Below are 25,657 nucleotides of genomic sequence, written 5' to 3'. Positions count from 1 at the left end.
TGCGGCGACCGCAGGGTCAAAAATACCAACATCGGACGAAGCGTAAATTCTGTCTCACCGACATCTCGAGTGAACACTTGGGGGAGGCTGCCGACGTGATTGGGTTGGTAAACAATCCGGCTATGGCAACGGCCCATTCATGCCAACGTCACCAGACCGGTTGATACGGCGCCGCTCGCCATTCGCAGAGCGAGGAACAAAACATGGCACCCGATGCCGGTAACCCAGTGACCCCGCGTGTCCGCGACTGGTTGCTCAGATATCATAGCCGGTTGCTATCACACTCGTGGCTCACTGCGGAAGACGTGGACGGTTGAGATGTCTTCGGACCCAAACTGGGAGGAGGGGCGGTCATCAACCGCAAACGCGAACCCCGCTACAGAATCAAGCGTCTCGAGCTGTCGATGCGGGATCTGCGCCCGGCTTCATTACACGAGAACGGCGAAGGACCCTGAAGATTGGCGTTTCTGGAACGGAAGGGCAGCGACGCCCCAATGCTCTGGATCGCTGGCCGATGGAGTCCTGGTAAACAACACTGAATGCAAAACACGCAACGGTTCTGCGGGCCATTTGGCATGGCGTTGGGCGCCTGACAAGGAATAAGGAGGGCGGTCCTGCGATAGCGATAGGACCCCCGACTTCGCTGCAGATCAACCGCCCACGTCCATCTCGGTTAGCGCCAGGAAGCCTACAGCTCGTATCGTAACACCGACGGCAAAAGAGGGTGGGATGGCAGCGGACGCGTGTGGTTTGGCGCGACAAATCCGCCCGATGCTTCTCAATTAACGACTTGCTTGACCGCTCGGCGATCAGTTTCGCAAAAGTAACCATCCTGCATCATCATCGGTATTGCCTGATGGCCGCCAGCCAATTCTGCTCGCCATCTGCGTAGGGCCAATGAACTACGACCGGCATCCGTCTTGATGGGCCTAGATTGGCCAATTGAGCGCTCTCCGGGAATGACGATGGGCCTACCATCCACCCTCCCTGACTGTGTACTTGGGCGATGTAGGGACGGGTAATACCCAGCGTCTCACGCAGAGAGTGGGAACGATGTCTGTTCTGGCCGGCCAAACGCCAATGTGGGCGGGTTTCAACTGCCCAGCCGAAACAGTTCTTGCACGCAGATTGGCCTGAGGCCGGAATGCCCGGCGGGACCGGGCATTCAACATTTGGCAGCCGATGACGGACTTGGGTCACACGACGTCAGAACGAGAAAGAAGTGGCATCACAGTCGCCGGATCACTCGAAGTCTCGGCCCTCTTTCCTAGCAACGACGGAGCAGCAGGGAGTTTGACCTGCTGTTGAGCATTCCTCGGCAGTTGCATCAACGTGTATCACCTGTGGCTCGTTTTATCGTTCGATGAGGCGAGGGCAAAGCTCAACTGGTCTCGGAGGCATCGGAAGGTTCGAGAGTTTGTGGTGCGCCGAAGCGTGGAGATGGACAACCGACGCCCAAAGCTGAAGCTTCAACCGTGATAGACGTGGCCGATTGGAATGCCCCCTTACCGATCCCCAACGAGATACAGTGTGGGGTTATTGGACGTGTGCGCTTCCCATGATTGCCTTCGCACCCATGCCGTTACGTCTGCGCTACCTAGTTTGAAAACCGAGCTCGATCATCGCGCTGTGAACCGCTCTGGCTGCTATTTTGGCGTGGGCGGGCGACAGGAGCAATTGGAGAGCGCGTGCCTGCGCCGCAGCGCAGGAGCGAATGATGAAAGGGCCGGATGCAGCCAGCCAGGAGTGCATGTCGGCCCCACTTTTCCCAGTTCTGCTGGACTCTGGGTGGATGGGTCCGCAGGTTATGGACTTCAAAGTGAAACAGAAGCTGCTGGAAGCAGCACAACAAAGCCAGGGCAACATTTCCAGCGTTTATTGCTGCCTGAGGCCAACAGTCCGCTTTATCCGGAACGGAGCTGCGGGCGCTGTGAATGCTCCGTCTCGTTTCCGCAAGGCTCTTACGCAATCACGCAACCGTCTGGTCATCAACCAAAGCACTCCAGTGTCCCACTCCTTCGTTCCGGGCTCATCAGCTGGGACATTGCCAATTGCCCATCGCGGAGCTTGGCCGGAAAGTGGATGGATGGACCCTCCTGTGTCCGGGGAACGCACACTTGGCTCGGCAGGCAGCGTGGTTGTGGGGCACAGGCTCGTCAGCGACAGCGAACGTGGCCACACCAGGAGCCCGCCAGGGCCAGGGACCAGCGACAAGTGGACAATTCGGCCCCCGCGAGATGCAACTGTACCCAACTCCCAAGTCGCTCGCTGTGGTTGGCGAGGCGAGAGGGTACTACTGCCCCTCGAGTTGGCGGTGTAGTTCCTAAGCAGGCAATCTGCCACGGCACGGGCCTCGGCCAGTAAGTGTACAGTACCAGCGTGTCGAGGACTTGACGTGTGTCAAATAATGCCGTCCGGGGCTGGAGATTGTCTGCAGCAAAGACCGAGATGGCGCTAATCCACACCAGGACTGCCTACCGCCCGAAACGGTTAGCGGAGAACGGAGATGGACCCAGGCAGCGCCTGGGACGGCGATGGCGGTGTGCTGTTGTGGCAGAGCTCGGCGGATGCCATTCGTCGTCATCTCCCATTGTGTTGTGCAATGCAGCCTGGCAACACGACAGTGTCGGAAGGCGTCGCAGACACGTTGGTCGTCGCTGCGAAGGCAGGCCAAGCACCCAGTGCTCGACCACCCCCCCTTCCCCCCCTCGACGCCATGATCAGCGCGCCATTGGCCGCGACAACCCATGTCCAGACCCTCCCTGGCAAGCACACGAGTGACCTCCCTTGCCAGTCGAGCCAGCCAAGCACCATTCCCCTTTGATCATGGCTGAGCCCACTTTCGATGGCCACTCTCGCCCAGTGTTGCCTCTCCGTTTCTGGTCCATTCCACCTGCGGCTTGCATCTTCTGTCCAAATGCTCCCCCATCCCCCACGTTTGCCAACTCGCCGCTCCCCTACCCTTCCATCGTCCCCTCGCCTTCCACCGCCTCTTCTCCTGCCACCCTCTCTCCTTTTGGTCGTATAATTCCTGCACGCCATCGCCGTCGCCGTCGCTGTCGCTCGCCGCCACCGCATTACAGTTCTTCTCCATCCTCGACTCGAAGAGAACTGCGATTGTTGACTGCCTCTGCGCTGCGTTGCGGAATCAACCCCTCAGGCATTCGAGCTGCCGAGCATACGCCACCGACAGTCCAACCAACGATCGATTATCTGACTGTCTCAACTCCCCCCGCGTCCGCAAGAAGCTCGTCTCGTTGCGAGACGACCAGCTCAATCCTCGACTTTACGACTTCTCGGAGCGTCTGGCATCGAGTATCCATCCTCGAATCCTCAGCGTCCCGGTCCCCGTTCCGCACCCAGTTCCACACCAACAAGCCCGCAGCATTTCGTGCATTGCCTCGCCCCGTGGCACCTTGAGCGCTCCTGACTGCCCTGGACCCGGTCGTCCCACAGCTGCCCGATTCCCGTTCACTCCCGAGCCTCGCAAGCTCCCGATCGGTATCCACCGCGCGTGAATCACCCAAAACACCTCGTGCCGAACAAGGGGGTCGAAGAGTCATCTCTTCGTCCACCTGTTCCCCAAAGAACCCCTACTTCCCGCATGTTTTCTTCGACGATCCGCCAGGTGTTCCAATAGCTGCAATTCCTTACCTGGTTTGCTGTCTTCTGCCACCTGGTCTCATTCGCCATCGTCCTAGCCTTCCTACCTCCCCTGCTCCCTTCGATTTCCCTCCAACGCTGTCCTGCACTTGACGATACGCTGCGCCAGCCTTTCCCCAGCTCAGCCGTTGACGAGTACGTCTTTCAATCAACGACAGCTCTCTTGCACCTTCCACGGCACCGGACTCGTTGGTTGATTGCGCAAGACACCGTCAAGCTTCAATCCCAAATCCTCACGGTTTCGTCGGCTACGCTACCTCGATCCCAACAACATCATCAACAACAACAACCACCACAAATACACGTCACTCACTCTCTATTCTGCACCGATGTTATAACGACCATTTCCTTGTGTTTCTTTCTGGACCACGAGTCCTATCTTCTGACGACCATCTCCAAAGCGCCTATTTCCTTTTGTTCCATCAAACAAAATACCCGCCCATGAGCCTCGGATAGTGAACGACTCGGAGCTGCTTGTGTTTCCATTTCCTTTTACCGCTTTCCCGCTCTTGTATATCCTTTCCTTTTTTCTCTGCCCTCTTCGGTTTCACTTCGACGACTCGACACTTCGGACGTTATTGCGCAATCGGCCGCTTCGCCTGTATAAATCGAACTCTAGGGCACTCTCGATAAGACTGGACTCGATCGACATAGACCGGCCCGGGCAGTACGGAAAGCTCATTCAGAAGTTGTACCACCAGCCTCGGCCTTTCCATACACAAACCACTATATCTAATACTCAAACCCCCCTCAATTATCTTCAGTTTTCGCCATGGAATGCCTCCGAGATGACTTCCACAATGGCGTCATTATTGGCGGCCGGTATCAGACTATCTCTCCACTCAACCACGGATCCTTTGGCATGGTCTTCATGGCCCGGGACCTCGAGACGCATCAGACAGTCGCCATCAAGTGTCTAACGAAGAAGTCGGCTGCCACAGATGCCGGTTTCGACTTCGCCATCGACGACAAGTCTGAAGAGCTGGTCCTGCACGGTCGGCTGGATCCCCATCCGAACATCGTCAACCTGATCGATTCGATCGAGACGGATGCCCATGTCTACCTGGTGTTGGAGTTTTGTCCCCGCGGTGACCTGTATGAAGCGATCCGCATGGGCCATGGGCCCCTGGAGACAGAGCACGTGAGACGTTTCATGCTGGAGCTCGTCGACGCCGTCGCATACATTCATTCCAAGGGTATCTACCATCGCGATATCAAGCCCGAAAACATTTTCCTCACCCAGTCTGGCTCTATGAAACTGGGTGATTTCGGGCTTGCCACGACTGAGGAGTGGACCTACGAGACGACGGTGGGAAGCGACCGATACATGTCACCAGAGCAGTATGATTCGGCTGGTGCCGGATACTCGCCTGCTCAAGCCGACATCTGGGCCATCGGTGTCTGTCTCCTCAACATCTTGTTTTCGCGGAACCCCTTCACTACCCCGACCGAGGCGGACCCCTTGTTCCTGGATTTCTCGCGCGACAAGCAGTCCTTGTTCGACGTGTTCCCGTCGATGTCCCAGGACACATACGAGGTCATCGTGCAGTGCATGAACTTGGACCCGACCAAGCGGTCTCTAGCCCGAGCTCGGGAGGCCCTGCTTCGCGTCGTCAGCTTCACGACTCTCGACGAGGCTCTCGATGATTTCTGCTCCGTCGACTGCCGTGTTGTGCCGAGCTCCAATCGCGAGCCCCTCCGTACTCCGTCCATCCAGAGTCCGCAGGTCGACAACGGCGCGTTCCCCTGGGCGAAGGCCCTGCAGGCGACGCCTCCGAAGCCCATCCGGCAGCTCAGCATCATCCCGGACGACGAGATGTACGAGGAAGACTTGTTCTCCAAGTCCGGGACGGCTACCGACTGGATGTCGGGTACAGCCCAGACGCCCTCCATGTCGTCGTACATGGATTCGAACCTGGGTGCTTCGATGCAATCCCTTGCGATGCCGGAAAGTTTCCGACCGAAGCTACCTCTCAAGGCTGCGAATAGAGCCGCCCCGATGGCCGCATCGCTCCCTATCAACATGTCCAGGAACCGAAACCAGTCTGCCATGTCTCTGGTATTTGGGCGCAAGGATACGGTATCCAAGAGCTGGAGCGATCTGTGGGATGAGGACTTTGAGGAGGAAGAGCAGGCAAGGCAACTGCAGGCCCTAAAGGAGATGAACTCGAGGACTTGGAGCCAAGAGAGCAAGTCGACGTCGACTCCGGCAGGCGATGACGATGACACGCCCCGTCTGGGCTTGTCACCGGCTACCAAGACCGCCAGCCTCGTCAACGATGAGAACAGGATCCCGTCGATCGACGCAGCGTTCGATCAAAGACTGGAGCAAAGCATGGAGGACGGGGATCCCGAAACGGATGACCTTTTCTTCTGGGAGGCCCCTCCTGTTAAGGAGGAGCCTCAGCTCCCTAGTCGTCAATGTCCGTTCCCGAAGCGCAACCACATGGACAAGTGGGCTGCTCTCGGCGAGCGCCGGCGGGCCTACACTGGCAGTTCTCCATCCAAGGTAGCCAATGTCACCCTTCGGACAGGTCGTCAGCTCGGGACTGGCGCCCCCGCTGGTTCCCCAGGCAAGGGACACGGCGTGTTTGACATATACAAGGACTCACATCACTCCCCTCAGACTTCCGGGAACCACTCTCCTCAACACAATCATCATCACAGCTCTCACCAAGGCAAGCGGAGCAACCAAGGCAATCGTGAACGCACCAAGGAGTGCCCTTGGAACAACAAGGGCCGCGACCGAGACTGGAACTGGAATTTCGACTGGCGCCGTTCGAAGCGCAATGCGTTTCATATCGAGTGGGTTGGTAGCTGGCAAGAAGCGGCCCACTCCTAAGGGAGCTGGGTCATTCGAGTGCTAGTTTACCACTTGTGGTTGGGCCATCACCGATTTCCCTCTCATTATCATCATCATCCAACACACCTCCTCCGTCGATCGAACACTGATTATTTTTTCCTTTGGTGTAAAGACGTGCTGACTGCTTGCTGGTGTTGTGTTTTCTTTTTCTTGGTGTTTGCCATATGGCAGGAGCATTGGTTGGTTTCGTTCATCAGATCAACAGTTTTCAAGTTGACACAGAGATCTACATCTGGTGGGAGTTTTCTATTTTTATTTTTCATAGCATAGCATGGGGTTTAGAACGAAACGACAAACATATGGCAAAGCGGTGTAAGGGGGCGCCGGCGGGCTTCAAATCAGCAAGAAACTGGACACTGGGTTGGACTAAACTTGAATGTTTTTTTTTTCTTGTTCAGTTCGGGATAAAACAGGCACCGCAAGCATTTGGGTCAGCACTTAGAAGAGTTCTTTTCTATCGATCGACGGGGGAATACATTGGAGGGATGTTTTTGGAGGAGTTGGATGAGCTTTGGCTTTCAACTCGCTTTCTGTGTATTAGATAGTTTTTCTCGAATACCAGAAGTTACCCACTCGAGATTTGGTTCTTGCCATGCAGTGCCGAGTGAATGGTGAAGTTGGGAGGTCGTGGGAGGGGACCGACGGCGAGTAAACAGCCTAGATCACTCTATTGTCACCTGTTGATTATACAAGGGTATCTGGCGTGACAAACCGACCGCCGTGCTCGGTCTCTGCAGCTGCGATGCCACTAGCATGCAGTTGTTTGGGCTGACACTTCATCCCCAAGAACACGCGTTGTGTCTGATCAGCGGCCATCATCCGAGCTGGCGCGGATTGTAGACAGCGCATATGCAAGGGAAGTCTAGTCAGTCATCTGTCACCATTGCAGGGTTCTTCTTCCGGACGCCCAACTTGTCTTCTCCGCGATCATCTTCTCTGGTTCTCCAACAACCATCGGCAGCGTCCTTTCAGACGCGGACGTCTCCTTTCCGGCAATTGCCTGGTTCCCCCCCTCCTTCCTAGCCCGGGATCTGGACTTGCAACTTCTGCGATCACGAGAACCGACTCACTAATTACGAGCCTATCTGTCTTGTCGTGTCCTGGGCGTGCCACAGACGAAGAGACACATCAACCGACCGGGTGAGGTCTGTATGTGCGCACATGCACCAAGCCACCCAGTCAAGCGCTTCGAATAAGCTGGTCCAAGGCAGGGGGGGCGGGGAGGGGATGAGGGGGAATGGGGGTATCAATGTCAAGCCCCAGGGGTTTTGTTGTTGAGTAGCTTGTAGGTAGATGGTGCATGATGGCGTATGCATTGGGGTCCCTCCTATCCCATCGCGACACATAAACCTCACAGGTTAGACACAGTCCCACTTCACCGGACAGGGTTATGCAGCGTCCCATGTACGTATGTATGTATGTTGTGTACAGGACAGCAGCAAGTAGTAGCAGAAAATAGCGCAGATACAGACGCACGGGAGCTCTCGAAGCGTCATCAGAAATAGCTATTGGTTCGATCGATCGAGTCTGATCACGTACAGCAAACCAGTTCTATGCCGTTCGCGGTTGGTATGGTTATGTGTTGTTTGTTGTTGGCATGCGACAAGACTCCCGAGTTCCGAAACCAATACAACGCAATGCACCTCGTCTCGCCTCGCCTTGCTTTCCCCCACATCTATCCTATCTCTCGCCGGCAAGCTTCATAACCCCGCGACGGCAACGGACGGTGATAAACGACTGATAGGACACAAATCGGTTCCCCCAACCCCCGGCCACCGGCTGCCGGCCCAACCGAACCGGTGGAATGCATTGGCGTGTAATGTGTGTATACGATCATGCATGAAGGAACATCAACGTGACCCCAAGGCAAAGAAGATGTGGCCCCATAAGAAACGCCAGATGCGATGTGATACAACAATTAACAGCAAACCATCCGCCCTCAACAAGGCTGATTCGCTCAACGACGGCTAGTGCCGTCCAACCCAACCAGCCCAACCCCCCAACTACTGCTCGCCATGTGCGGAGGTCGTCGGATAGTACCCCAGGACTTTCCGACGACACTAGGAGTATGGTTATGATGGCTCTGGAGGCTCGGCACCAATCAAGCTCTTGGGCAGGAACGCCCAGACGGTGCCGACGATGGACAAGACGAACGAGAGGACCATGACGGAGCCTGCAAAGATCCTTTCCCTAACTGGGATCTCGTGGCCAAAAAGCTTCAGGTAGAAGGCGAGCGGTAGGCTTGGGCGTCGTTAGCTTGGCCATCCAGCTGCCGTTTCATAACGGAGGGAGGGAGGACATGGTGACGAAACAAAAGACTTACGTGACGCAAATGGTAAAACACAGAGCACTTCCCATAAACGCCATGATGCTATCGAAAGCAGGGAACACGATCGAGATGACCAAGAAGCAGAGGATGACCGACACGCGGATGACGATCTTCATGGCGCCGCGGAAGGACATGGTCCTCCCTACAAGCCCCGGGTTCTCAGCGACCGTCTGCTGGTGCAGACCCAACAGTACCTCGGCCGTGGCCACGATGGGCCGGGCGTTGAGCGGGACCTTGGTCAGCGGGATGATGCCGATGAAAAGGCACATGAGCAGGGTCAGCGTGCGCGGGTAGCTCGACTCCATCAGGATGTTGGACGTAATCTCATCGCGGACCTCGTCGCCGAACATGAGCAGGCCGGCGACTGCTGTGACTGCGTCGAGGAGGTACTAAGCGACTGTATCAGCGGAGTGTCCATGCGGGCTATGATTCGGAGAGACGTACGGTAAGGGAGAAGGTGATGGCCAGGGCCCGTGTGTATTTGTAAGGGTGTCTCATGTCACGGTAGATCTACAATCAGGTGAGCATCTCGGTCTAGCCCCCGTTATCATCTCACTTACATTGGGAAAGACGCCGTGGCCGCCCCTATGGTCAGTCAGCAATTGCTTTCACGTCTTGGGGCATCGCGACTCTCGCCTTACCATGGGGACATTAACAGCCCGAAAGATAGTGGGAGCGTCAGCCAATTCGCAGGGAATAGGTAGGTCTTAGCCGGCTGGAGAAGGGATCCCGGAGAGGTTGGTTTAATGAAGCCGTCAATGAGCAGAATGAGCACAACTGGAGGATCGAGTATTAGCAAACTCCCCTCCCCCAACTGATGTTGGTTTCACTCGGTTACCTACTTGAAAAACAAGAGAAGATACCAATGACGCTCGTGAAGCTTAATAGCCTCAGCGGCAGAAAGTTTAGGGGCACCAAGATGATTGCGCAAACAATTTTCCAACCCGTCACGGACAGAAGACCTGGCAACAGCAGGTCGAGCGAGTCGGCAAAGATCACGAGGAGCGCAACGCAGGCGGCTAGGAGCTCGAGTGTGAACAGGACGCTCGTAGCTATGCGGGCGTTCCGGCCAAACGATATGAAGGCGAGATCAGAAAAGGTGATGAGACTCGGGTCTAGATCCATGCACTTGGCTAGGAGCTTCGCAGTCCACGCCGTTACAGCCGCAGAGAGGGACAGGAAGATCATGCCGCAGAGCCAACCGGCATATTTGACGCCCACGGGGAGACTCAGGAGACCGATGCCAATCAAGACACTGCCAGGGATTTAGTAACCAACTCACAGACAAGGCGATTCCATATCGGCAGAGCAACACATACTTAGTCGAGTTAAACACGGTCTGAGGAAGTGTCGACTGTCCCTCGACGGCCAAAACAATCTTCCCGTCCTGCTCCACCTCCTTCACCAGGATGGGCTCGATCTCCCCATCGGGCACGTTCCCACCCGCCTCTTGTTGCTGCCGCCACAAGGCCGCCGCCTGCGCCATAGACGCCCCGCTGGCGTCGGAGGGTATCGTGCCATAATCGATGGCCGAGCCGTAGCTCCCAACAAGCGACGGCGTAGACAGGTGCGGGGGGATGGCGAAGATCGAGCCGCCCGAGGCGCTGGAGTGGCTGCCGACGCGAAACGCCGGGGTCAGCTCGTTCTCTAGCGCCTTTTGCTCCCGTTCGCGGAAGTCGAGGCCCGGTTGCTGGAAGGGCGCGTGGCTGGCGCTCGGCTCGGGGCTCTCTTCGCCCGGGGCCGCCTCGGCCTCCAGGTGCTGCCGCAACAACGACTGCCGGACGGAGCCCGGCTCCGAGGACGCCTCAAGATCGCCCCGGTCGTACGGGCCAACATCGCCGCCGTCGAGCCCCCCGATCGGAGCCTGGTCCGGTGCAAAGACGAACGACGGCCGCTGCGGGATGACCTCGGTAAAGCCGGCGGCGCGCTGCCAGCTGCGGGTGAAGGAGCGGATGCTGTTGACGCCGCCAATATCGGTCAGGGCAGTGAGGCGGTGGGTGATAGAGGACCTTTAAGTGGGTGGTTAGCCATATTTGTTCCTTGGGATTCCATGGCGTCGTTATTGATTGGAGGTACCTTCGGCGCCTGAGCAGCGGCCTATTGTCCTGACTTGAGTCGGCACTGCGGCCCAGTAGAGATTCATGTTCGAATTGGACGCTCCGATTGCCCAGTGATGAGTTGCTGCCAGTCCGGGACAAGCCGCCGCGCTCGTACTGGTCCCACGTCGTCGGGTTCCTTGACGTCATTTGGGGAGAGGGCTTGGGGGACAAGATGAAGATGTTTTGCAGATGATGCGCACAAGATCAGAGGCTCGAGGCAAATTCAGCTCTAGATCTGCGTCTCTCGCGAGGGGCATCGCGGGGCCAGCCCAACGCCGGTTGCGATGCAGGGACGGACCTGGCGAAGGCGTGGAGATAGTGGGGTGGTCAAGGATTCCGGGCGGATAGAGCACCGCAGCGCCTTGGTTGATAGACACGATATGTGGACTGAGAAAAATAGTCAAGGCAGCCTGCAAAAGTGAGTCTTCGGGGGGAATCGCTGGCCGTGCGTTGGACAAGTACGGTTATCGGGCGTTACGGGGTGGAGGCAACGTTTTTGTCGGTATTCAGACTTGATAGCGCCCGCAACGACATCATCATCAGGTGCATGGCAGCTGTGGTGCGGCTAGTCATAGTTTGTGCTTTGATTGAGTTAACGCACAGCACAGGGTAGTGCCAGCGGTGGAGTCTGGAATCTTCGACCAGCCCCCAGAGCGAAGAGGCCGTAGCCCTTGGACAACTCGGCAACCTCCCCCTACCGATCTTGTTGCCGTCAACTAACGTCAAGCAATGCAAGATTTGCGGAGAGCGTTGCAGCTGGGGACGCTCTTATCGCAGCCCAGTCTGATCAACCGTGGTGATTGGGCAATTGAAACCCCACTCACCGTCGGCATTCCAGAGGAAACCCACCTTTTTCGATCATGTAGTTCTCTTCCTTGCTCGATTCTTAGATTCTTACGTGTAGAATTAGATAAACATAACTGGGTTGCAGTCAATGAATCACCGACAGAGAGAGACCTGGCAAATCCCGGTCATGTGGCGTCTGTGCCAAGCAGCGGGTAGCGAGACCCACCAAGGTGACAGCCGTCCGACAGGGGATCAAGAGCGGTAGAAACTGGCAGAATACTCGGCCATGCAGATTTGGCCCAGGGTCCCGTCCAGATTATTATTTTTCGTCCCGCCCGGGCCCCTAGCTCAACAAACCCATCTGCGGCCACGGATTCGCGACCATGTGGAGGACAGCCCGGGACTCGGTTTGCCTCATATGCCGCTCGGCAGCGGCACCCAGGCAACCGCTCCTGGAGCCAGGGCAGCCATGGATCAACCAGCGGACCTTCGCGACGCGCCGGGAGCGTCCGTCACGCATGGTTCTCTCCGACCGAGTCGCCCGCGGGCCGCCTGCGAGGGGAGCCGATGCCCCCAGGAGACCCCGGAACCGGCCTGACGGCCCCTTCGCCGGAATGAACCGCACCGTTGCCAACATCGACCCCGCCAGGCAACGCGGGGCGCTTCAATCGGATTCGAAGGCCCGCGACAGAGACGCCAAGGGCAGGGGTGGGGACGAGAAGCGCGACTTCAAGGCGCTCAAGATGCAGCGCGCCCTTGCCACCATACCGTACGGCGAGCGGGCGAGGGTCAAGGCCCGCATGTCGGACATCGAGTCGTTTGACCAATTCGACCTGCTCCCCTCGGTCAAGGAAGCCGTCGAGAAGGACGTTCTGAAGGGCATGGTGGACATCAAGCCGACACCCATCCAGCGGTTAGCCATCCCCGCCCTGCTAGGTCAGCCGCTCTGGTCGCGGGGGTCCTCAAAGACACGCCAGAATACGCCCGATACGGACAGGGAGGAGTTCCTCTTGGCTGCTGAGACCGGGTCCGGCAAGACGCTGGCCTATCTGCTCCCGACTATCAACGCCCTGAAGGCGGCAGAGGCCGGCGACCAGGAGGTGGCCGCCTACAACCAGCGGCTAGAGGCTGAGAAGGGACGCCGCGGGAGCCAGCACGTGTCCGAGTGGATCGACAAATTCGAGCCGCACCCGAACCAGGCGCGCCCGCGTGCCGTCGTGCTGGTCCCCACAGCCGAGCTCGTCGACCAGGTGCGCCGTGTCGCCAAGTCCGTCTCGCACGCAGCCAAGCTCAAGGTTCGCGCTCTCTCGGCCAACTACACACCCGCCAAGATCTTGAACAACCTGTACAGCCACGGCGGCATCGACATGCTCATCTCCACCCCTCATCTTCTCGCAAGGATGGCTGAAAAGGACCCCAACATCCTCGCCCGCGTGCACCACCTCATCATCGATGAAGCCGACTCCCTCTTTGACCGCTCCTTCTCGCCCGAGACCTCCAAGATTGTCGACCGCGCCATGCCCTCGCTCAAGCAGCTCATCCTCTGCTCGGCCACCATCCCGCGCCGCCTCGACAACTACCTCGCCGCCCACTTCCCGCGCATCCACCGCATCACGACCCCGAACCTGCACGCCATCCCGCGCCGCGTCCAGCTCGGCGTCATCGACGTCTCCAAGGACCCTTACCGGAACAACAAGCTCCTCGCCTGCGCCGACGCCATCTGGTCCGTCGGCAAGGACGCCGCCAGCCACGAGGGCCCCGTCAAGGGCGAGCTGGACGTCAAGCGCATCATGGTCTTTGTCAACGAGCGCGAGACGGCGCCCCAGGTCGCCGAGTACCTCGTCTCCAAGGGCATCGACGCCATCGCGCTGCACCGCGACACGCCCGAGCACCGCCAGTCCGAGATGCTCGAGAGCTTCACGAGCAACGAGCCCATGCGCATCAGCAAGGACGAGGCCGAGCGGGAGAAGGCCGCCAAGGCCGGCGTCAGCAGGAGGCACCTGGCCAACACAAAGGTGATCGTGGCGACGGATCTGGCCTCCCGGGGCATCGACACCCTCGCCGTCAGGCATGTGGTGCTGTATGACGTGCCGCATACGACCATCGATTTTATCCATCGGCTGGGGAGGGCGGGAAGGATGGGGAGGCGAGGCCGGGGTGTGGTACTCGTCGGCAAGGATGATAGGAGAGATGTCGTGGCTGAGGTTAAGCAGAGCATGTTTATGGGCCAAGCTCTGATTTGAGAGGGGGGGGTTGGTTTGTTTTGTATGATATCATGTCAGCGATTGTATGTATAGTGTACAGTTACAGGATCGCATAGAACAAGGAATAGATACCTAGGTGGCTAGATCGGATCGGATTAGGAATCTCTTGTCTTAGTTTTGAATTCAGAGATCTTATTTTGTGATCCGTCTTCACTTGGCTGTATGAAAGTACAACGCCCAAAAAAAGTTTAATAAATAACCATATATTTCACACGCCAAAGAACTTTAATTTACAGCCGCTTGCTCCGTGTATATACAACGCCGTCTATGATCGTCAATCGTAGCTCGTCGAAAAGCGTCATCATCGTGGTCGTCGTCATCTCATCGCCGGAGGGCAACGGTCTCGCCGTCATCGGAAAGACGACACCGAGTGTTGAAAATGCACTATTCCTACTCCTTCCCAACATCCCACGTCCGCACCTTGCTCAACGTCCGCTTGCGCATCGTCGCCATGATCTGCGCCTCCATCTTCTCGATGCCCTTCTCAATGTCGGCGTCCTCCTTGGCGTACCGCGCGTCCCGGCGCTTGTCCCACCACCGCCAGAGCAGCACGATGATGAGGGTCATTGGGACCGTGATGGCGAAGTAGATCCAGAGCTCAGGCGCCACGGGGCCCCTCAGTGACGACGAGTCGGTCGCGTCGCTGCTGCTGCTGCTGCTGCTGCCGTCGCCCGCTCTGCGGTCGCCGTCGGGCAAGAATTCGAAGAAGCTCATCCCAAACACCGAGGCGAGGTAGGTGGCGGGCAGGAAGATGGCGCCGAGCAGCGAGAGAATCTTCATCGAGGTGCTGTCGCGCTTGGCCGCGTGCGCGAGCCGTCGCTGCTCGCCGGCCATCTGCAGGCCGAGCTTGGATTCCTTCTGGGCGATGATGTTGTACAGCTATTTGCGGTGTTAGTATGGTAAAAGCGTGTGGATGTGTGAATAAGAACACAAGTGGAAAGAAAAAAAAAATAAGTAAATAAATGAAAATAAAAAGGGGGGCCCACCGCCGCCCGTTGTATGTGCAGCCGTTCCAGCGTGATGTGGGAATAACTCTCAATCCCCTTCAACTTGGCCTGGTAGAACTCGAGGCGGCCGAGCATACTGCGGTGGAGCCTGTCTACGTCGCCCCCTTTGCCGCCGTAGATTGGTTTGTCACGGGCCATGGACCAGAATCTCTCCATGGCCGTGTGCATACCCATGATGATCTCCATGTAGGCCTGGGGCCGCTTCCAGAGCACCTGCGAGTGGCACTCTACGAGGTCGCGGTTGATTTGGTCGAGATCGACCATCGACTCCTTGATGTAGCGGCTCTCCTCCTCGAGGACCTCGTTGCGCATGCTCACGGCATGCTCAAGCATGCGGAGCCATTCGCGGGCCTCACGCTGCTTCTGGTCGTTCTTGGCCGACAGCTCGTGGCTGAGTATGATGACGGGGAGCACCAGTGGGTGCATGACCTGGGTCGCACACGCCTTCAGATGCCGGATGCTCTCCACCATGTCCGACGACGGGGTCCCCTTGGCGAAGCCGGTCGTGATGCCCGTGCGAAACGAGTGCGACAGCATCAACTCGTAGCCACGCGTGAACCCCTTTTTGCGCACATCTGACTTGCGGAAGATGATTTCTGGTTCCCACAGTTAGAAAGGGGGGGCAAGGGACGAAACAAGACGTTGAGACGAGCGTTGGGGTAGAGCGTACGCAAGTGCGGGTCGTCGTCGTCCTGGTCAAAGGCGCACCAAAAGAAGGGCGCGACCACGCTGGTTCCTTCGATGGCACGGAAAGGAAGGTGTAGGGTCCGGACCATCTCTTCGTATCCCTTGTGCGTGAGGGAGATGTGCCGAGGGGAGAAGGTCTCTGGTTGCTTTGCATTTAGCTGGAGTCTTGTGGGCGCAAGCTCCTGTTAGTACAGCTTGAGCTCGGCATATTCTATCCCGTCAGTGACGCACATCAACCGCATACCGCTGAGTAGCTTGACTTCAGCTGGCAGCTTAGGCGGCGCAAAGGCACCCTGCAAGTATCATATCAGTACGAATCGCGTCCATCTGTGTAACGTGGGGTAAGTAAGATGCTCACCCTACGATGCAAAAAGTTGCCGAACTCATCGGGTAACTCATCGAGGCGAAACCGGTGCTCCTCAACGGTGTTGAGCGAGGGATCCTAGACCAGGAGAAGTCCTGTTAGTTGCCGTCGGCAATAGCACCATCTCGCCGCCTTCCGCCGCCTCCGCCGCCTCCGCCGCATCATTAGAAGCCTATCCTTTGCCCCCGACATGTGCCCCGCAATTGTTTGTTCCTCGCTCCGTATCCATCGGCGATCACGATCCCGGAGTGGAAAGGAGGGATCACTCACCGAATAGTTGAAAATCTCCAAATAGCTTGTAGCCTCCTCGACACACTTACAATCTTCCACGTACGTCTGAAACATATAATCGTCCATTTCGTGAGCGAGGCGCCGCGAGGAACAATTTTACGATCCAGCCTGGGTAGAGCTTGCTCTCAAAATTATCCTGCGTACAGGAAACACAGGCACAGCACTTTCGAACGCCAGTAACCGGAAGCTGGAGTAAGACGAATCATCAAGCGAGCAACGAAAAGAAGCTGGTAGCTTTTTTGTCTTCCTCTTCCTCTCTCTCAATTCTTTTTTTTCCTCTCTCCTTCCTAGCTCACGGTAAGGCATGTCAGCTTCACCACCGACCGAACTAGGCCCTCGCAAACGAGCGAACCAACGAACAGCTCACCAACCACCTGCGTATCTCACCTTCCCCGGGACAAGCCGACAGGGTCCGTGCGCACAGTGTGGGAATAGTCACATAAAGTATCGTACAGTAACACTCCGGCTACCACAATCGGCAGCGCTTGTTGAACTTGGAAACCCGGCTATCGACACATCTTTGAACATTCTGTACAGGGTCGGACATGGAGACCCGGGCTCTTACAGAAGGTAATCTGGTTGTAAGGCCGAAATCTGCAGCCAAAACCCATTCTACTACTCCCAACCCGACCCTTGTAATTCGATCCGGTAAACAGTGCCCAGCCGGTCCCCTACAGTACCATAACTACACTGTCTTGACCAAGAAACCCCACGTAAAGATACCTGCCCCTCTATATCCCAGCGCTGCAATTCCATTTACGCCCAGTTACTTTGGGGCAACACCCAGGGTTACTCTCATGGATCCGAGAGAACCAATGAGCATGCCCCAATTGATGGTGGCTGGGGGCGGGCAATGGTACCGTCCCCTCGGAGAAAAAAAAAGAGGACGAATATATCATTGCTCTACACTGTCAGGTAAAGAAGTGAAACGAAACGAGACGAAACGAGACGAAACGAAATTGACGGATACGGAACCGGGGCATGTGGGGGACGGCTTACACTGCCCCCTTTCATATGTTCACATGACACAATCTCTGCTCAGGAAATCAATGCTACTATACACTAGAGGGAAACCTGCTTCCCAAAAGACCATGGTGTATATACCCTCTTAAAACTGCCTCGCTTGTGCCTCGGTTTCTCTCACGACGCGTCACTAACCGGCATGGAACCCGACCTCTTCCCCCCTTGAAGTTCGGCCGCCCAGGCTGAAATAAGGTTAGCTACCGTCCCGTTGGCAAGGATCTGCCGGTCAACAATTACCGGACAGGCACGAATTCCACAAATTTTAGAAGCCAACATTTGGTGGGTGGTTGGGAAGAAAGCGGGGGCCCCGTTCACCCTCCCACAGTGCACGCTTTCCATTTCCATCACTTTGAAATCCGTACTATGTACAGTACAGCTGCCTGTGAACAAATACCCTTCGAGGTTCCGCGTCGTATAGGTAGGTAGAGTAAGGTAGATGCCACAAGTTTCCATCCATGCCAAGGGAGGAGCCGCCCAAGTCCTTGTTTTAACTTTCCAAGCTCCGTAAATTCTCAAAGGAGATATTGTCCATCCAAAATCGTCACTGTCATACCGTAGCCAGGCGCCCCTGGTCCGACTCACAACCGCCCATCCTTATGCAAACAGCAGACCCCAGCCCGTGCGGGAACTTGATGGGTTGCCAGACTCAAAAGTCCTGGAAGAGGTGGCCGAATCTATACGACATCAGTTCCCACCCCCCAAGACCGTGCAGGCACTAGAGACTTACTCGTCATTTCCCGGCTGCCCGTATCGCTCCGTCTCCTCGGGGTACCTATCAAACTGACTCGCGTCTCCGGCGCCCGCCTTGACCGGCGGCGAGTACGGGGCGTCGATGTCTTTCCTCGCCAGCCGGTCCCACGTCACCTCGGCAAACCATGGGTGGTTCTTTACGTCCTGAGAGCCTCCGTAGAGGTTCCCTAGCCTCTTGGTAAGATCCGCCGTGATCAATCTTTCCAGAAGGTCCTGCGCATCCGCGTTGATGTATGCCGGATACTTGACTTTGCCCCGGAGGATGTTTTCGTAGATCTTCATGGGCGACCCGCTATCCCAGAAAGGAGTATAACCGCAGAGCATCTCGTAAATCAAAATGCCTAATGACCACCTGAGATACGCGTTAGCCCTGGATATCGAGACACGGTTGGTGACCCTCGCGCCTCACCAGTCTACCGATTTGTTGTAACCCTTGTTGGAAACAACCTCGGGCGCCAGGTAGTCGGGTGTGCCGCAGAGCGTCCACGTCTTATCGGGCACCCGCTTGGCAAAACCAAAATCTGTGATTTTGAGATGCCCGTGGCGATCGAGGAGCAAGTTCTCGGGCTTTAAATCCCGATAGATGATATTACGGGAGTGTAGGTACTCGAGAGCCAGCGTGACTTCGGCTGCGTAGAACTTGGCCACCGGATTCGGGAAACGCTGGGGCATGCGAGTCAGTAATTCGTGTCTGCCCCGCGTCCATGTCCTTTCAACTTACCCCGGATTTTCGTAATAGCGAGAAGAGCTCGCCTCCCTCTACGAAATCCATTACCATGTAGAGATTCCTCGCGTCTTGAAACGTGCCCCAGAGCGTGATCAGGAATGGGTGCTTCACCTCGCCCAGCATCCTCCTCTCGTCGTTGGTGTGCTCGATCTGCTTCATCTTGACGACTTGTGCCTTCTTCAGCACCTTGATGGCGTAAAACCGGCTGTTGTGCCTCGATTGCACCAGATGGACCCTGCCAAAACTACCCGTTCCTAATGTCCTCAGCAGCTCAAAGTCCGCCAGCGAGTACTTCCCCTTGGTCACCCTGACCTGGTCCGGTTGCGGCTGTGGCTGTGGCTGGGGTTGCGGCTGCTGATGGTGATGCTGCTGTTGCTGTTGCTGTTGCTGTTGCGGCGCCGTTGAAGACGGCTGGGGGGGCGCAGTTCCGCCATTGTTCGAGGAGTGATGAGAATAATGGTTTCCCAGACGCGGCTGGTACCCGACCGCGCCGTCGTTTTGTGGTGGATTGATCAGGTTCGAGATACGCGGGATATTCTGAGGCTCTGTGCCCGGCGATGGACTATGTTGTGGCACCTGGTAGGGTGGTTGCTGCACCGGTAGAGTATTCATTGGGTGTTGCTTCTCGGCCGCCGCCTCGGCCGGCTTGTTCTGTTGCGTAGCAGCGGCAGAGATAGAGGCGGAGGAGTGGGGAGTGGCAGTTTGCGATGCGGCACTGGAATGCGAAGACAGGCGGGGAGAGGTGATTTGCTCAAAACCGTTCTCGGCTGTGGTGGGTGTTACGGGGCTAGTTGGCTGGCTTGATGACGAAGGGCCCGGATTGCTGGGATTGCTGCGGTTGCCTTCCCTCGTCCGTTTTTTCTTGAGGAAGCTTCCGAGAGCGTGCATGAAGCGCGCTGGGAGGAGACAGCCGAGAGGAGCGCCCTGGGCTGTCTAATTGGGTAGACAGTTGCGACTGAGCTGCACGACAATCAAGTGGTGGGCCAATTAACCGATGCCGTCCGTCGGAGGGGCTCGGCGGGAGGTGACACCGAAGATCTGGCGGGGTGAAGTCGCCAACACTCGGACGGCCGACCGCACGGGGGGCTGTAAGATCACCGAACTGTCAGAAGATGCGGGAACCACGGGATAATCACCAGGTCAGAGAAACCGGGGCCTAGCAGCACCAGCACCAGCACCAGCAAAGCCGTGATGCTGGAGGGGGCGGGTACGGAAATTGCTGCAGCAGCCGCGCTCTGCGAACGGCTGCCACGGGGGTGGGCTTACAGCAGCGGCACAAAGAGGTTGGCACCGGACTTTGTGCCCGTTAACAGGTACCGACAAGAAGGTAGCAGAGAGACAGGTGACGCCCTGCGGCGATTGAGATTCCAGAAGACGGCAAACTGCGTGTTTGCGCCACTCCTCCCTTGCAGCTCGATCCAATACTGCTCCCCTGGAAACCGGCCGGTCCGGCTAACTTGAAGGCCTGTGAATCTAGGAGGGCCGACTTAAGAGCAGCTGAGCCTAGGGCTGGGATAAGGTATGTATGTATATTGGAGGCTCGGCGTGGTGAGAGAAGAACGGAAATGAGGTCAGGGCGACGGATTGGGTTCCTGCAGAGAAAGTGCCAGGATGGCGAGTGAGCGAGGCGTGGAAGAGGAGGGGGATCGGTGTGGGGGCAGTGGAGGGCCCGGCTCATTGTCCCGCAATGCAACTTGCTCCAAGCGACCGCGCCTGAGATCGTTGCGAACCCGACCCAAGGCAATCTTTGTCTCTGCAGCCTCCGCGCCGAAGCAGGCAAGGGAGATTGTCGTGTCATTCCACCTTTGGCTCGTCTAGGCTACCGGCAGCAGCGGCTCAGGCCCCCGGTGGACGATGCCCACCTCAGAAGGGGCTTAAAGCGTTGGGCGTCCCATTGTTTCCAGTGTTGTGTTCAAGCTTCTTGGATCGGTGGCTGGTGCCCTCTGATGGACCCAAGGAGGGGCCTGTGGTGGGGTGCCGCTCACGAACAGGGATTGGCCTGTCGACGATTGGTGCTGCCCTGCTCCGAGCGTCATCGCCGGAAGATCCAATCAGCCCAGGCAGGCTGGCTACGGTCCGGTGGGGCCAGAGAGCCCCTCGGTGGCCGGCGTCCAGGGTGACCCTTCAGAGCTGGATATCAAAGGCGTCATCGCATGACTTGCAACCTGCGGTGGCCGCGTCCGGGCTGCGGATACCTCCTACTTGCGTCAAGACACCCGGCAACGACGTGCCAGCGCCCGTCGCGCCGCCCCCTCAGACAATTCGTGCTGCGGCGGGAATGACGGAGTCTGCCCCCGAGCCCCACAGATGGGTCGGGGTTGTTTGTGCGTGCCGCCGACCCCTTTCCAAGACCGGTCCCGTCCTAAACCGTAGGTAGACCTGCAAACCGTCTAATTCCGACGGAGTGGGCCGCAATGGCTGCACAAAAGGCGTGGACCATTTTCATGGCAATGTGTCTCTGGATCAACTGAATCTCTGTCATAAAAATGAAGCCGTTAGAGACGCTCAACTCCGCCCAAGACCTCCTGAAACGCGTTACTGATACATGAGTAAGTGGATTCACAACGCGATTGCGAGAAGACGCTCCCTGGCTCTTGTAAAACCGCTAAAGGTCAAAGCCAGGAATTCCTCTTGCCATGCAACACGCGCGTGTGTGTACGGTTATCTTTTGGTTTTCTGGCCGTTTATGATGGTCAAATTCCCCACGGTTTCAAACATCCGTCCAAACGTCGTCTCCTCAGAACCGGTGCCGCTTGCTGTTCGTCCTCCAGGCCGTAAACCCCACATACGCACCGCCGACGACCATGAGAAAGAAGATAATTTTCATAAAGAACCAGGTCCAGCTGCTGCCACCCTCCTTGGTGGCCGACTTCTTTCCTCTGCCACTACCAGGGGTCGGCCGGCCAGTCGGCTGCGCCGTGTACAAGTTCTTGGCATTGATCGAGATGATGTCGTGGTTGTCGCTCAGCTCGCCCGTCTCGGCGCTAAAGCCGAGGTAGGCAACCTGGGGAATCGCCGGCGGCTCGTTCGTCTCGAAGCACAGCGTCCACTCGCCCTCGGACTTGTACTGCAGCTCCAGCTTGAGGTACTTGTCCTGGAAGTAGGTCAGGCGGAACTTGGTCGGGACGCTGGCGTGTCGAATGCCCCTGGCCGAGCAGCCGGCAAACTCGGTGCTTTTGCCATCCGTGTCTTTATCGTATGATGTCTTGCCGTCGCCGACCATAGCCATCACGTAGGGGAAGACGACACCGGGCCGGTTGTTCTTGTACGTGTCGAAGAAGATGCCCAAGCCCTCGAACCGGTCGGCGCTGCCAAATACGGGACCAACCTTCCCGCGCTCTTTTGTGAGCCACATGGCGAAGCCGTCGCCATACAGCTGGTTCTTTCCGTGGATCTTGAATTCCACCTCAATCTCCCAGTTTGTCGCCGTCAACGGCACCCTGGAGAAGAGCCATCCGTGTTGTGACGGATGGTCCGAGGTCAGGCGTATGTATCTGCGAGGAGATCGCGTCAGAATATCTTCTCCGAATGAAGTGCTTTCGCAGGGGAGTGGCGTATTTACTGGTCGGTGCGGACAATCGTATCGCCTCCAAAGTCATACCACCGACTCTGCATGTCCGAGTCCAGGTACGGCTAAAACCAAACGTCAGACCGACTTGTTGTCTCAGAGAGCAAGTATAAGGATGCACACCTGGACAAGTGTATGTGTTCTCAGCTGGATAATACGGTCAGCGCCAGAGTCGTCCACGAAACCACTCTGCGGAGCTACACACCCCTATGCTCTTGACATTATCCTCGTCCGCCTGAGCTGCACCCCATGCAAGCGTGGCCAGCCACAAGGCCGACAAAGTCGACGTCACCAGCATTGTGCCCCGGCGCCGGCGAGTGCGGTATCGAGTCCGGCCGGGAGGGGAAGAGAAGAAGAATCGGAAGGAAAGGAGCGATGGTGAGGGTTCTGCGGAAGCCGAGCCCCCAAGTTCAAGGGCACAGAATAAAAGGAAAAGAGAATAAAAGATCTGAACGAGTGCGCAAGGTGTGGCCGTTTGGTAACACTTGAGCCGACAAGAGCTCGTGTGGTCGGAAGGTCGCAACGGCTCTTGTGCGCGACAAGACCTTAACGGATCCCTTAGCTGGCCTTTTCGGACTGGGGCTGCCGCTCGCCACCACGGGGTTGGTTCCCGGCCGTGCTGAGCTACCCCTGCCTGCAGCGCTATTGGGACCCGCTTCCACACATCCCTCCGCTGATACGGCACCCACCAGCCTCACCTGCTGCTGCACATGCGCCACAACTCGGAACTTTTTTCTCTGTCATCGTCAATCAACACAAGCAAGTACATAGCCCGGCACCACCCAATCCCACCCCATTACAGCCGCACAACGCAACCATGGACTCGGACTCGGTAAAGAAGGCTATCATCAGGCAGGCGCTCCAGGCGACCAACACGGCCAATGCGCGGACGCTGATCGAGGCAAGCATGCTCTTCCGTTCTACCTTGAGCTTGGCTAAATGTTACCGACTAACACACGGCAAATCCAGAATATCAACGAAAAATGTTTCGAGAAATGCATCCCCAAGCCCGGCGCCTCCCTCTCGAGCGGCGAGCAGACGTGCATCAAACAGTGCATGGAGAAGTACATGGCTGCGTGGAACCAGGTCAACTCGACGTACATCCGGAGGATACAGGAGGAGATCAACAACGGCACCATTTCGAGCCAATGAGCTTTTCTCGCCATATGGATATCGGGTATATGAAGCTGTATCATGTATGATCGAGGGGGGGCGGTTGTTGAAGAACTTTCCAGAGGAGTGATTGTACGATATGTACCGAAGATGCATCTGGGGTGCGGGATAGACGGGGGCGGAATGGGATGATACAGGAGATACAAAGCTTGGGTATCTGCAACTTGGCCTAGGGAGTGTGGAAGCATAACAATACTACCCACGGGCCGGCACGTTGCCTCGTGCAACGGAATCATATCCAATCCGTGCCGCAAGAGAAAAGACCTAGGGTATCTATAGAAACAGCATTAGTCTACTCGTATGTATCAAAATTCCCGAATGCCTACGGTCCTTCGTCCAAGCCCTTCTTCTTCGCCTCCTCGGCCGCCCTCTTTCTCGCCAGGTACCTCTCCTTGGCGCTGGAAATCTCGGCCTCCGTCTTCCTGCTCTTAGACGCGAGCTGAACCTTTGCCATCTCCTCCTCCTCCTCCTGCCTCGACCTCTTGAGCGTCTCCTCCAGCTGCGCCTCGAGCATGCGCGTCTGGCGCTCCCGCATGGCCTGCTTCCCGCCCGCGGCATAGACGCCCTTGCTCTGGTGACCGCTTCCGGCCTTCGATGCCGCCGCCGCCGCCGCAGCAGCTTGCCGTTCCCTTTCCATCTGCACCTCGGCCTTCTTCTTGGCCGCCACGTTCAGCCCCCCCTTCAACAACTGCCTCTTATCCACCACCTCCCCGTCCTCATTCACCAAGACGTTCCCACCCATGGCGTTGATCTCCCTCGCCCGTTCAGCAGCGCTCTTTTCCCTGCCCCCCTCTTCCCCATCCACCTCCCCATCCTGGGACTGCGCTGCCGCCACCACCTTCCTCTCCTCGGCAGCCTTCACGAGCGCCGCGTGCTCCTCCTCCCCGCGCTCCAGCATCCCCCGGTAGAAGTCGGCCAGGCCCCGGCCCTTGTTCTTCTTGCGCTCCGCCTCCTCGCGCCGCTTCTCCTCCTCCTCCAGCCTCCGGTTCGCCTCCTGCTGCCGGCGGTACGCCTCCGTCACGAACTTCTCCTTGTCGGCGAACGCGTCCCCCTCGGCCGCCCGCTCCCGCTGCAGCCGCCGCTCCTCGGCGATCTGCCGGTCCCGCTCCCGCACGTCGGCCGCCTTCTGCAGCGCGTCAAAGTACCGCGGCCGCTGCTTGTCGGCTGCGTCGGCCGACTTGCTGCTGCTGTTGGCCTTGGCCGCCTTGAACGAGTCGTAGGCGGCGTCGTAGTCGTAGATGGACGGGTCCGACTGCTCGGCCGAGGCGGCATACTTGCGCGAGGTGAGGGCGCTAGAGAGGTCGGCGAATTGGGTGGCTTTTTTGGACTGGGGAGGTTGTTGGGGGGGGAGAGGCTGCGTGCTCGGCTTCTTTTTCTTCCGGTCGCGGGAGTCGTCTGGAGAGGGTGCCGATGTCGCGCTGGCGAACCCGTCGAGCTCGGAGATTATTTGGACGGTGTTGTTGTTGTTGTTGTTGTTGTTGTTAATGTTCGAGGCGGCCTCGTCGCCTGACCCGTCATCGTCGCCTCCGCTGCTGAAAGGGGTTGGCTTCCCTCGCGCCGGAGCGGGTTTTGACGGCCCGGACTTTTTAAGTCCGAAGGAGAAGGCAGGCTTGCTCATTGGAGTAACCTTAGAATTGGATGACGGTAGAGAATGTCTGATATATTAGGAGCCGTTATTGCAAGTCGCAAACACCGAAGTGAAGCAGTTGTCGCAAGACGCTGGGGTCCATGAAATAAAGTGGGGAGCAACACCAGCCACACCTCCTTATCGCTTCCGATAAGCGTGTCCCGGCAGGCAACCCGAATTCTGGCGAACCCAGTCCTTGATCACATGGGGCATCAAACACTGATGGAGACGCTCTCAATTATCTAGTCGACAAGAAATACTGGGCGTAAAAGCTCAATCGAACTCATAAGCGGCCCGAATGCGCGAGATGGGCTCCATCCTTCTTCCGGCGCGCAACGCATATCTAGACTCTTCCTACCGCAGTATCCATACAACCAGCTCGTCTACTCGCCAACCAAGCCTTATAAACCATGTGCAAAGCTCGCCAAAGCAGTTG

General features: G+C 57.4%; 8 protein-coding genes across 8 annotated transcripts; 3 read left to right on the top strand and 5 right to left on the bottom strand.

Annotated features, from left to right (window-relative positions):
• Positions 1-4,435: 4,435 nt before the first annotated feature.
• Positions 4,436-6,505, top strand: TPK2_2 (cAMP-dependent protein kinase catalytic subunit; the record flags this gene model as incomplete). The annotated part of the gene is made up of 1 exon (XM_071066207.1): positions 4,436-6,505. One exon carries the CDS (start codon positions 4,436-4,438, stop codon positions 6,503-6,505), a length of 2,070 nt encoding a protein of 689 aa, XP_070922308.1.
• Positions 6,506-8,598: 2,093 nt separating this feature from the next.
• Positions 8,599-11,101, bottom strand: MFIFM68171_10787 (Amino acid transporter transmembrane domain-containing protein; the record flags this gene model as incomplete). Its single annotated transcript, XM_071066206.1, has 8 exons — positions 8,599-8,767; positions 8,850-9,244; positions 9,300-9,365; positions 9,416-9,440; positions 9,497-9,632; positions 9,698-10,110; positions 10,175-10,864; positions 10,932-11,101. 8 exons carry the CDS (start codon positions 11,099-11,101, stop codon positions 8,599-8,601), a joined length of 2,064 nt encoding a protein of 687 aa, XP_070922307.1.
• Positions 11,102-12,123: 1,022 nt separating this feature from the next.
• MRH4 (RNA helicase) lies at positions 12,124-13,983 on the top strand (the record flags this gene model as incomplete). The annotated part of the gene is made up of 1 exon (XM_071066205.1): positions 12,124-13,983. One exon carries the CDS (start codon positions 12,124-12,126, stop codon positions 13,981-13,983), a length of 1,860 nt encoding a protein of 619 aa, XP_070922306.1.
• A 411-nt stretch (positions 13,984-14,394) lies between these two features.
• MFIFM68171_10785 (Magnesium transport protein CorA, transmembrane region) lies at positions 14,395-16,419 on the bottom strand (the record flags this gene model as incomplete). Its single annotated transcript, XM_071066204.1, has 6 exons — positions 14,395-14,883; positions 14,991-15,607; positions 15,682-15,863; positions 15,930-15,991; positions 16,057-16,140; positions 16,333-16,419. 6 exons carry the CDS (start codon positions 16,417-16,419, stop codon positions 14,395-14,397), a joined length of 1,521 nt encoding a protein of 506 aa, XP_070922305.1.
• Positions 16,420-18,022: 1,603 nt separating this feature from the next.
• TPK2_1 (cAMP-dependent protein kinase catalytic subunit) lies at positions 18,023-19,741 on the bottom strand (the record flags this gene model as incomplete). The annotated part of the gene is made up of 4 exons (XM_071066203.1): positions 18,023-18,050; positions 18,104-18,478; positions 18,536-18,789; positions 18,848-19,741. The coding sequence occupies 4 exons, from the start codon at positions 19,739-19,741 to the stop codon at positions 18,023-18,025; spliced, it is 1,551 nt and encodes a 516-aa protein (XP_070922304.1).
• Positions 19,742-21,590: 1,849 nt separating this feature from the next.
• MFIFM68171_10783 (Vesicular integral-membrane protein VIP36) lies at positions 21,591-22,719 on the bottom strand (the record flags this gene model as incomplete). The annotated part of the gene is made up of 4 exons (XM_071066202.1): positions 21,591-22,347; positions 22,416-22,486; positions 22,545-22,568; positions 22,627-22,719. The coding sequence occupies 4 exons, from the start codon at positions 22,717-22,719 to the stop codon at positions 21,591-21,593; spliced, it is 945 nt and encodes a 314-aa protein (XP_070922303.1).
• Positions 22,720-23,238: 519 nt separating this feature from the next.
• On the top strand, positions 23,239-23,573 carry TIM13 (protein translocase subunit; the record flags this gene model as incomplete). The annotated part of the gene is made up of 2 exons (XM_071066201.1): positions 23,239-23,322; positions 23,391-23,573. 2 exons carry the CDS (start codon positions 23,239-23,241, stop codon positions 23,571-23,573), a joined length of 267 nt encoding a protein of 88 aa, XP_070922302.1.
• A 343-nt stretch (positions 23,574-23,916) lies between these two features.
• On the bottom strand, positions 23,917-25,212 carry MFIFM68171_10781 (Nuclear speckle splicing regulatory protein 1 N-terminal domain-containing protein; the record flags this gene model as incomplete). Its single annotated transcript, XM_071066200.1, has 1 exon — positions 23,917-25,212. The coding sequence occupies one exon, from the start codon at positions 25,210-25,212 to the stop codon at positions 23,917-23,919; it is 1,296 nt and encodes a 431-aa protein (XP_070922301.1).
• Between the last annotated feature and the right edge of the window lie 445 nt (positions 25,213-25,657).

Source organism: Madurella fahalii, assembly GCF_045866475.1.
Source record: "Madurella fahalii IFM 68171 DNA, scaffold_6, whole genome shotgun sequence".
NCBI classification, from domain to species: domain Eukaryota; kingdom Fungi; phylum Ascomycota; class Sordariomycetes; order Sordariales; genus Madurella; species Madurella fahalii.
The sequence above is the reverse complement of the archived record's forward strand: the minus strand, read 5'-3'. Positions and strand labels throughout refer to the sequence as shown.